Genomic DNA, 11,794 nt, shown 5'->3' on the forward strand with positions numbered 1-11,794 from the left:
GCAAAACCTGAAAGCAGACGTACAAACTGACAATCTGGGAAATGAGTACTTCTGTGAATGACAGTCCAACAAAAGTCTCCAGGCATGCCCAGCACGGGACTGACTCTACTAGGAGATGAAAATCCGCTCCAAATACACTGCCCTGAGGAGCCAGTACTGATCTTACTGCACTAAAAGCATACAGTGTTGCATAGTGATACTATGGCCACATCCCAATATCCAATTGTCAATTGCTTTGTTTCAAGAGACAATTTTATACAACAAAGATGCTCACAAGCTTGGAATGTGGGCACCATGATGTGGTCTAAGATGACAAAATATTAAACAGCTTCCCAAAATATTCGAGACTAGCTGCTTCATCAAAGATTTGGTTCCAACAAGATCAATGGAAACCAACTTTTTCCAACTGGTTTCCCATCAGGGCTAGCACCATGACAGAGGAGGGTTTCTGCTGTAAAAAGAAACCAAAGTAACCCCAGAAGGCTGCTACAAGTGTTTCTAATTATACCACAAAGATCTACAAAGTATCAGCAACGCCTGATTCAATTACAATTGTTAGATGCTGCCTTTTCATGCAATAACATGTGATGCTGCTCATCTTTCTATGTAGCTTTACAAGGTGGTCCACCAATTAAAGACACTGCACTGGAGCTAGACGGACAGAAGAGGTCAGTTATTATCACACTTGCATCTGTTATTTCTCTCACATGCAATATTTTAAGAACCCTGTGTTAAAACATATCAAGTTTTTCAGAGGCTGAATAGCACAACATATAATTACAGCTCTCCCACATACAGCTCACACTGATTACATTCAACAACTCTTTTGTGCACCCAATGCCTACGGACCAGTAGTATTTCAACAACCCTAAATGCAGCCATGCCTTATTTTCTTAAGCAAGCATACCCACAATTTTTAAGTGAGCATGCCCCCTCATTTGTTGTCGTGACTTCCTGCAGCCCGGCAGTTCTTAGGTGACTGATGGAGAAAGGAGGATCCAATAACTACAGTGTTGAACCAAGGTCTGCAAGCTTTTTTTTCCCCTGCTGCAAACATCATGGGATAGACCTGTTTGGAGACTGACATGCTTAAACTCCCAGGATACTCAGAGACCTACTCTGTACTCGATAGAGCCCAGAGCATGGTTCAACTCGCCCTGAAACAGACACCGAGCACAAGATCTGTTGGGCCACTCTCTAGGCTCCAGTGACTATAACAGGAGTGGAGACATCTAAATTAATCATGTCTTAATCCTGACTTGAATGCCACCCACTGTATGACCAGAGGCCAATCACTTTCTTTCACCATATGCTCCACAATGCAGAGCCATAAATGGACATCTGAAGTAGCCCAAACAGACATTTCAGGAGTTTATGAGCAGTGTAACTGCATTAGGGGATGAAAATAACCAACACAATCATGGTTAATGCTCTTTCTGCTACATAGATAAAGTACTTCAGGTTAGTCGGATCTGCACTGTGTAAAGTAGGCACACCCTAAATTCCTCACTCCCTATCTTTAACATGAAAATAACAGCAAATTCCTATTGAGTGGTGCTGAAAGAATAAAATAAAGACTGGGAAGCACCAGAGATATTGCGATAATGATGTGTTTAAAGTTAAATCAAGATAAGAATTGCACATGACACAAAGCCAACTCTTCATCAGCCCCCATCAGTTTCTCAAGGTTCTACTCTGGTCATTTCTCTCCATACTTTTACAATTTGAATAAAAGTACCACAACTAGCCAGCGAGTCCCTGCTATGGAAGCACAGCATCCATCTCAGTCTATTTTAATGCTCCAGCTTCAGCACTGCTGCATTAAACCCTCACCTATTCTCCCAAATCAGCAATGAATCTCATTCTCAGTCAATTGCCAATATTACATGTTTCTCCAAGATTACCATTACATCGTAATCATAACTGAGGGCAAACCATGTTCTTGTTTTGATCACATATGGATTTATCTAGTGTCATTGTCTGAAGTAGCGTGAAGTATGTAAAGTTAGAGCAGAGATTAAGGATTGCTTTTAAATAGAAGGAAATAATTATGATGCTTCTATGTTTACAAAGGAATTATATTTCACAAGAGGTATAATATTACATCCTCTAGCGAGTACAGCCTAAGTCCAAATACTATATGGAATACTACAAATTTTAAAGAAAAAAAAAATACAAGCACTCAGAATTTATAACATATTTATCTTTTTGTCTCCTCTTTCTTCCAAAGTTTTCATCACAGCTTGTGTTAGGAGTACCAACAATCACTATGTTTCAGGTTTTGCCATAATCCTTTTAAAATTCTGTTTGCTGAAGCTAACAGACTACAAACAGCAAGAATCCTGCACCTTGAAAAGGATAAGTGAGTGAAGCAGTGAATGCACATGAATACTAGAACTATTCAGGGGCAATAAGAAAAGCATAAAAACAACCCCACTCATGTCAGAGTAGGTATCTGCATTTCACTAGGTTCCCATTTTTCCTCTACAATACTCTCTGGGCACAGCTCCATCCCCTGGTCCATGCACATGTTTTTCAGTCCACATTCTTCAGGCATGTCTGAACTTGTTCTTATAGCCCTCCTTAGGAGAAGTCCTACATAGGAGAGAGGGGAGGAAAAGAAAAAAAAAAAAAAATCTTCATCTCTTATTGTTCCCTTCTCCCTCCCCAGACCCATAGCCAAGCACATGTCTTCTCAGCAGTGCAGCACTGAGATACCTGCTCAGGTACAGCATTCTGACTCCTGGAACAATGGGATAGCAGCCAACTCAAAATTAAATTTTCAAGGTACTGAGGTTATGATATTGCTGTTGATTAAATAGACTGAGAGATTTTTGTTGTTCTACTTACATGTCCACCTGTCACCAAAGGGTTGCCTTTTGGCCATCACAGCAAGGACACAGCTCTTTCACAATGCTAATCCAGGAGGAGGAAAAAAAAGTACTGCCAAGACCTGCAGCTCAGAACAAAGCATCTTTGGAAGTGGGAAGAGCAGTAATATCACAACAGAAGGCAGAAGTTCTCCCTTATTAGATAAGGGTCTTTTACAAGCTACAAAAGCGAGAAAGTCCAACAGAAGCCCTTAACCAATCCGCCTCACTGGCCCACTACACTCGCGATACATCAAACAGAGGCAATACCTTGCGCCTCTCCTTTCTGTTCTGGCTAGGAAAGCATCTGTATTAGACCAGGTATCTTGTATTTAATGACAAAATGGGCATATTGCAGAGCTTTTCATAAAGCATCCACCCAGCAAACTTCATTCCAGTAATACAAGACTCTGGGAGATAAGGAAAGATATTAATGATAAAAGGATGGCAACATAAGCAACATTCATTTTGCTCACACAAGACAGAGACATCAGGATCATTAACCTAGAAGCGTGTACCAACACTTGCTTTAGCAGAAGCCTTAGCCCTTGATGAGTACCAATTAAGTTTTAAATGGAGTTCTTTCCTTTGATCAGGGAGCAAGATAAGATCACATTTATGCCACAGAGCTTTGATTGCAACAGCACACCAGATGCTTTGCTTACCTACACCTAACTACTAGTTTAAGAAACAGTCAAAAAAAAACTAAAAAATATTCTGTCATTACAGTGATAAAGAACTGTCCTGATGTAAAATGATATTAGAGAAACACGTACAAGAAACTATATCAACTCAGCACTGATGCAATATTATAACATAATTCAGCCAGATACTGCATACATGTCTGCAGACCGAAGTTACAGAGGTCAGTGATCTGATCTCAACAAATCAAACACAGATGCTTGGTTTTGTCCAGCATCTGTGACATTTGATGAAAATTAGCTACATTTCCTAATAACATAAATATCTATTTTAATAGGTAATGAATGTTTAAAGCCAGTGAAACGGATCAGGCTAATTCAGTGTACCCCCTGCAGATCCTCCAAGCTGTGAAATGTTATTGCTTGTACTCTGAAAAGATGAGGGCACGCATATGGAAACCTGCAGGCAGTTTCCTCATGCAAACGAAGCGTGGCCCAGCGATCTGAATGATAGCCTCAAACTCCGAAGTCATCTCGCTCTGGTAATGAGAGCCCAAATGACAAAAGGACTGTATACCCTGCCTAAGATCAGATGGAGATCCACAGTCAAACAGCATTTTTATTTGAATTTCCCATCTCTTACTGCAGCCCTGTGGACAAACACACTAAAATCTGCAAGCAATCCCGTGACCACAAGAAACTAGGTCCTAAAGAACTATCATAAATATGTGAGAGGTTGCTATAGAGGCCTCAGCTCCAGTAACTTCTGTCCACCCTGCTTTTCCTCTCCCCAGGTTAGCCTTGAAAACATGAGTACCTCATTACCTCCTCCTTTTGCCAGGACTTACATATTTGAAGTATGCGGAGGATAGAGTGAGGAGGCACTGCAGAAACACCATCCCTCTCTGGAGGTGAGAACAGAGTCTGCATTATTAGGAAAATGCAAGGTACAAATTAAGACCAACATAATCACTTAGTGAAAAAAAAAAAAACCAAAAAACACAATGGCAATCAACTTCTTCCACTTAATTTGCAGAGGCACTGTTTGGACCTATTCATCAACATACCCTCTGTGTGAAGCTTCCCTGTAAGCGAAAATCTTGTCCTAAGACGATGCAGCAAACTGAAGACTGAGCAGTCTCACCAGCTCTTCTGCAATCCCTAGCTGTCACTAGTCATTGTCTGTTTGATGTGCCTGGAAGGAGCTCATCTGTTAGACCATGACTTAGATCATGCAATCCAGAAGTTTAGATTTAAGAAATCAAAAGGAAGGAACAACCACTACCCAAAAAAACCCACATACTTTTTTGAATACTTGCTGACAGGCTGTATGCATGCATCATTCATAACTGCATCTCATCTAGTAGCATCTGTTGGATAACAGCCTTTTGTCAGGGTCTCTTACTTAAGAAAATAAAACATCATGACAAATTTCAACATGCATTTTATCCAGTGCCTTGTGCTTTATCTTGTACTAGACAACATACAGAGAGAGGCATGGTCCTTAGCCAAGAGGATTTACATGCTGAAAACACGAGATCCCAGGCAGAAGTGCAAGGAGTGAGCAAGGAATGAGCACCTAAGAAGAAAATCTGACACAACATTTCTTCAAGAATTAGGCTGCTTCTACAGAAGTCTCCAGCAACAGATACAAAATCCTCCTATCACTCAAGGAAAAGCTTTAAAGAAAGAAAGGAAAAAAGGAACCAACTCACTGGCCAATCTCTGCACCTTCTACCGAGCAGTTAGAAGAAACTTCTCTAAATAAGTACACCATCTTACACCTCAAGTTGTTTAATACTGAGCCAGCATCTTGGCTCTTAATGCTACTATGTTTACGTACTACATAAATATACTTTGTATCACCTACTACCTTGTATCCTAAAATTCACTGTCAAGAGTTTCACTACATTCCTCTACAAAGTTTACAATCTACTTTACACTAATGCCCATAGTGATTTTAGCATTGAAAATGCTGCTTTCCAAGACATTATGTTGACAGAATTCAACTTTTAGACTTTCTGACGTTTGTTTAACATAGACTGAACAGCAACTTAATGGCAAATAAAGAGATAACATGAAGAGACCAGGAAATAAAAAAAAAAAAATTGAAAAAAAAAAATCACAGGACTCAGTCAACTCAAGAAAGTGCAACACAGCAAAATACCATGAAAACATGTTCTGAACACATGAACATAGAGGCTGACTGCTCTGGTTTTTGGGTTGTTTTTTTTTTTTTCCTCATATACACTCACTGATCTTAGCAACAATGAATGAATAATTTTAAGACTGCAGTAGTACAAACTTGTTGTGCAACTTTTTACTCTGTTTCAACCCACAAATAAATATAAGTAGATTTAGTTGGTCTGTTCACCTTCTGCTAACAAAACATTACGGGTCAGCTATATTCAGAATTTTGGCTGAGCTCTGAAAAGAGTGTTCATTCAATGTCATTTTCTGAACTATTTAACAAATACTCTTCAAAAATATTTTGAAGTAACCAAGTAAACAGAGGATTCTTCTGCAGCCCCACTTAGAAGTGGCTCTCAACTCCTGTTCACTGAAAGTAAAAAAGAAAACAACAACAAAAAAAAAAAACCAACCAGGTGTTTATTACTCTTAGATTTTCCTGAACCTATTGAACACAATAGCATTTAAGAGTACTTAAAAAGAAAATGAAGGATTAAAAAAAAAAAAAAAAAAAAACACAAAAAAACCAAAAAACAACCAACCAAAAAACACAACCAACTTCAGTACTGTGCGTTATCTGTAGTTGTTTCTAACACGCAGCTATGGTTTTCAGCTCCCAGCACACACAGCTAACACAACTGACCTTGTTGAAATCTCCCTGTGTAAGCAAGATAGCTCTAAAAAAAGAACAACAGGCCCTCACAATTAATTACTAACTACTAATAAATTAGCATATTTCTCCCTTCTTCTCCCAGCCGTATCTATAAATAAATATAGTTGCCTGAAAGCTTTACCAGGAATGGAAATCAGAGTCTTTCATGATATAACAGGCACAGGAATAAGTGCCATCCATGAACTACTGAGGAAGGGAATAACCAAACCTGGAGTGCAGTATAAAGACCAAAGCAGACGCGTGATCCCCAGTGAGCTCAGCCTACACTTACAGCAACAAAGGCCAAATTGTAACAGAGCCTCACAACAACGGAGCCACCTAACCACAAGCACGTCAAACTGTCTTTACCGTGTAAAATTTGGCTTGAAGTCACAACTCACATAAGTATGTGAGGCCTGGGGCCAGTGGGGAAGAGACAGATCAGGCTACAGCAAACAAAGAGGAGGCACAGTGATGTTCTCTAATAAGACAGTGACATTTCTCACACGGGAGTCTCTATCCCATATGCAGCTTTCCTTCCTCTCACATCTTCTTATGAATGACCTTAGCTGCAGGGTTTTCAGTAGCCACAGGCTTCCAAGACCGGAGAAAGTTTCTCTACGTGATCAGATAGCTCTCCTTCTTGCAAACTGCTACTATGCCAATAAAGTTACGCCACTTTTGTGCTGGAGATTTCTCCATGTGCATAGCTCTATAGAAATAAATGGATTCCTGACGTTTTCCAGACCCATGATAGCCCAGAAAACTGCAAGCCCACAATCAAACAAATACCAGCAACTTTTGTGGTCATACACCTGTCCCATAATGGCCTGAATAACTTCAGGAATCCCTCCTGAGGAGCTCTGGGTGAATTCAGTCTCACGGGCACACAAGGGACTGCTGTGAAATACAGGTGAGGACTTTGAGCTCGTGAACATCTTGGTGTCCACAGGAATGAGACCGCAGGTCAACCACAACACCACCCAGAGGTTAGTTTATACTCTAACAAGGATCAATTAAAAAAAAAAAAAAAAATTACAAACACCCACACACAAAAAAAAAAAAACCACCCACACACCACGCAAAGAAAGAAAAAAAATTACATCATCTCAGAATAGTCAGGAAAACACTGTAGGCTATACCATTGCAAGAGCGTAAACTCCATGTTAAGCCAGGCACAAGTCAAATCAACACAGCATCCTAGACAAAGAAGTAATTTTTCACTGATGAACATGGCCTGTAAATACTATTAGAATTTGTGTCACACTTCAAGAGAAACCTTCAACTACACCAGCACTTCTTCAGACAGAAACCAAGGAGATGCTTATAAAAATAACGAATAGTTTTCAAACACTGATGCTGTAGCTAAAACATTATCACATCCGCGGTCAAAGCTCGAGAAATGCTTCACCTACACAGAAAATTGCTAGTGACTAAAAGTACAACTCTTCCTCAGCAGCTTTGGTTTAACTAGACCCACTCTTATTTGACATAGCCTGCTACTGTCAGTACAGTGCACTCTGCCACAAAAAACACCCTTGTTTGCAAAAAAATAGCAGCATTCTAGTCTGAATTAGCAAGGGAAGACAAGCAACTGCCTTTTGTACCAGCCAATGTTGGTAACAATGAACAGAGCACTTTTTATTTAAAGCTTAACTACAAAAATCTAAAATTACTCATGTTCAGCTTACTAATTCTTGATAGGTTCTATTTTAAATTCTAGACAAATGCTATTTACAGTGTTTACCTAAGAGTGAACAGCTCAAAAATCACAGAAAAACAAACAAAACAAAAAAAAAAAACATTTCAGGATAAGAGTTACTTTGTTAAAGAAGTTAGTTCAAAAAAAAGGCAAGTTCACCAAGAACAAATAAGCTAACTGTCCAGCAGTGGTCATATAGTTTACTTTTGGACTTCAGTTTTTGAGGTTTGTTTCATGGAACATAGGTGAAGTTTCTGTGTTTCTTTTGGATTGGAAGAGTTATAAAAAAAAAAAAAAAAAAAAAAAAAAAATGAAAAAAGGTTCCTGGATAAATATTCTCAGTTTTAGATTGAACATTAAAATGGACTAAATCTGACTATCAGACCACTTATGTCTGCTACTCTCTACGTTTGTCCAAGATGTTTTTATCACTGTACAATAAACATGCATCATTATCTGCAAAACTGGTCTCCCCAGTGAGAGTTGGCATCTCCCACCACAGTTATTTATGTCATTCTTCTAGAACACATCCTCATGGCACTACAGCACTCACTACGGGCAGCAGACATCACCAGCCAAATACCTTCTCCCAGAGCTTGACCAGTTCAGTGAAGATCATGGTGTCATCCTTCCTAGATGGCATGTGTAAGAAAACAAATGCTATAAGCTCCCCTCCAAAAAACTAACCTTGTGAATTAAATGTATTCTTCATAATGTAAAATAAAGAATATTTGTTGTCTTTGGCCAAGCATAAAATCCAGTGGTTGCGAGCTACACAGTAAATAACCATTTCAGATTAAACTATGAAACATTGCACTAATAAGGCTGTTAGTCACCTATTAAAGTATCAATTTTAATGTGCAGAGATGAAAGCATAACCATAAAAAAAAAATTCTCCACATCTTATTTCTTTAATACAGTCTTGTCATGCTGGGAGTGACATAAAATTACTCTGTACACCAAGGAGGTCAAAAGCTTACCTAGAAACTGAAAAACAACAGCAGAAGCAAGAGTCACCAGCAGTCTTTAATTTATTCCTTTGCATTTCAAAGGCCACGTGTTTGCATTAGTCAGGAGATCCACCTTCTAACTCCAGCCAGCCCTTATATTACTCTGCACAACACTAATTGAGGGTCCAGCTAAAGAGTTACCTGTTCAAGGAACCTGCGAGTAAAATAAATTATGCAAGAAAGCAAGCCAAGCATGCTTAAGTATAATAAAGCCTTTTAAAATGATTTGCAGGTTTACTCTTCAATCTGGCAAGGTAACAAACTTTCAGCACTCAAGAGAAAAAAAAAAATAGCAAAACAATGAGGGAAAAGCATTATATAAATATTCCACATGCCAAAGCAAAAGGCTTATTTCATTGGAACAAAGCATTCCTGTTTAAACCAATACCAACCAGAGGAGAGAGGGAAAAAAAAAAAAAAAAAAAAAAAAAAAAACCACACACCAAATTCTCTCTGTGGAAGTTATTTGTATGTTAACGCATAACTTCACAGCACGTTTGCATGGAATCCTCTTCTCACAAGGGCTGCTTGGACAGTCCCTCACTGGCACCGGCCCCTCCACGCACATGTTCACGCTCAGGAGGGCCAGGAGTATCCATCTCTCGCTCTGTGAAAACACGAGCCTGCTTTCCAAATCCTCCTCGGTCTTGAGCCGAGCTACTGCCAAGGGCTGACCACAGGCACGCAGGCTGATCAGCATTGTGGTCCCGAGACAGAGGGGTAATGGCTGCTCCAAGTAAATGCCGCTTCTAATCCGGGGAAACTTTCACCTCTGAAAGCATTCCTAACTTCACTTCAACTTCAACTCCAGCAAAGCCTGGGAGGATACTTTACATAACGAAAGATGATCACACTAAACTGTAGTACTTCTGTTTTCTTGTAGGACATTTCCTAACTCATAAATCCCTCACCTAATTCATAGCTATTTCCCTTTTGATTTACTCCCTGTAGAGTGGGAACTGTGACGGCAATATCCCAACCGGCATTCTGAAAGCACTGAAGAGTCCAACCAGATTTGACAAAACTGAGGTTCAACCTGCCTTTGAAGGAAAACCCAAAGACACCCACCACCACAGAGGTTCCCCCATGGCAGGAACGGAGGGCACCCCACAGCCCAGCACCCACTTCATCCCCACCTTCCCTTTTCCTTGGGATGCAGTGGCAAGGCTTCCCAAATTTCTCCTTTGCACACCAGTCCCGCCGAGGCTTTCCACAGCCATGTCAACATCGCAGACAAACTTCGAAGCGGAGCGGGAAGTTCTGACAGGCAGGAGAGAAGCAGGCGCATACACCAGAGGTGAGAGCGACAGAGGGACAGCACACCAGAGGTGAGAGCGACAGAGGGACAGCACACCAGAGGTGAGAGCGACAGAGGGACAGCACACCAGAGGTGAGAGCGACAGAGGGACAGCACACCAGAGGTGAGAGCGACAGAGGGACAAAGGGGCCGCTATTCAACTCACCGAGCGGGAGCCCAGCGTTTTAATGCCATCACCGTTAAACGGGATTAAGAGTTCTTGCTTACTTGAGCTGGTTTATAAAGTTTTTGCTTAACTTACGGAATCGAAGTTCTTTTTTTTTTGACCAGCGAACAGTTTTTGTTTGAAAAGCTGGAAGTTAGCTTACTCCAACTGCCTGAAGGAGAACAGTCACCATCTCCGCAAGCAGATCAGCCACAGGAGAAGGGGACCCAGCCCCGGGGAGACCCCATTGCAAACCTTCTCACCCCACACAGCCCAGTGCAAAGTTGTTCTCCCCCCGCTTTCCCACATCTAAAAAAAAAACAAAAAAAAAAAAACAAAAAAAAAAAACAAAAAACAAAAAAAAAACACCCAAAGAGGAAAAAAAATTAAAAGTCGACTCCAGAAGGCGAAGTACGCACAAGTGCACGAACAGGTAAAGAAACGAGTGAGGAGGAAGCGGTAAAGCCGCCAACTTGCCGGGGGGGCAGGTGGGGTCCCGGGAGGGCTCAGCCACTGGGGCCCGGGGCCGGCACCGGCGTGGCGCTGGCAAAGGCCCCGCTCGCCCCGGCGGGGAGCCCGGCTCCGGGGAGAGAAGCCTCGGTTAACCGGAAAGTTCCCGCAGCCGCAAACCGAACCGGGCCGTTCTCTTACCTTTAGTCCAATCCACCACTTGCTTCGGGCTCCACTTGGTGACCGGCTCCATGCTGAGTTCAAAACCCCGCAGCCCCCGTTCCTCCGGACACCCGACTCGTTCCCTCTTTCTCAAGCTCCCATCCCGGCAGCGTCGCTCCGGGGCCGCCCCCTTTTCCCCCTCAGGCCTGGCTCCTCCCGCCGGCTGCGGCCGGGCCCGCCCCGCTCCCGCTCCGCCCACAGGTGCTGGCCCGAGGCGGGCCGGGCCGGGCGCAGCCGTTAACGGACGGTTCCGCCCCGCAGCGTCCGCTGCGGGGCGGAACCGTCCGTTAACGGCTGCGCCCGGCCCGGCCCGAGGAGGACCCTTCTCCTGAGAAGGGCCCAAGACTTCCCTCTCCTCTCCCCTTCAAGTGTTTCATGCCCGAAAGCCACCGTGCTTGGGAGCGTGTGGTGACACAAATCTCACTTTTCTTGTCAAAAGTTCTCCCAAGTGTGAGAGAGCTGGAGCTGTTCAGCCTGGAGAAGTGAAGGCTCCAGGGAGACCTTATAGCGGTCTTCCAGTACCTCAAGGGGGCTACAGGAAAGATGGGGAGAAACTCTTCAGCAGGGCCTGTTGTGATAGCAAAAGGAGTAATG

At 42.2% G+C, this 11,794-nt stretch overlaps 1 protein-coding gene across 2 annotated transcripts in view; it reads right to left on the reverse strand.

The window, feature by feature from the left end:
- The window catches only part of CNKSR3 (CNKSR family member 3), a 65,673-nt gene extending 54,386 nt beyond the window's left edge, over positions 1 to 11,287 (reverse strand). For both annotated transcript variants that reach the window (XM_086743519.1, XM_086743518.1), the window contains exon 1: positions 11,180 to 11,287. In XM_086743519.1, coding sequence (XP_086599645.1) covers positions 11,180 to 11,231 — 52 coding nt within the window. In that variant the 5' untranslated portion in view covers positions 11,232 to 11,287. The remainder of the gene's footprint in view (positions 1 to 11,179) is intronic.
- Between the last annotated feature and the right edge of the window lie 507 nt (positions 11,288 to 11,794).

Source organism: Chlamydotis macqueenii, chromosome 3 (genome assembly GCF_036417535.1).
Source record: "Chlamydotis macqueenii isolate bChlMac1 chromosome 3, bChlMac1.mat, whole genome shotgun sequence".
NCBI classification, from domain to species: domain Eukaryota; kingdom Metazoa; phylum Chordata; class Aves; order Otidiformes; family Otididae; genus Chlamydotis; species Chlamydotis macqueenii.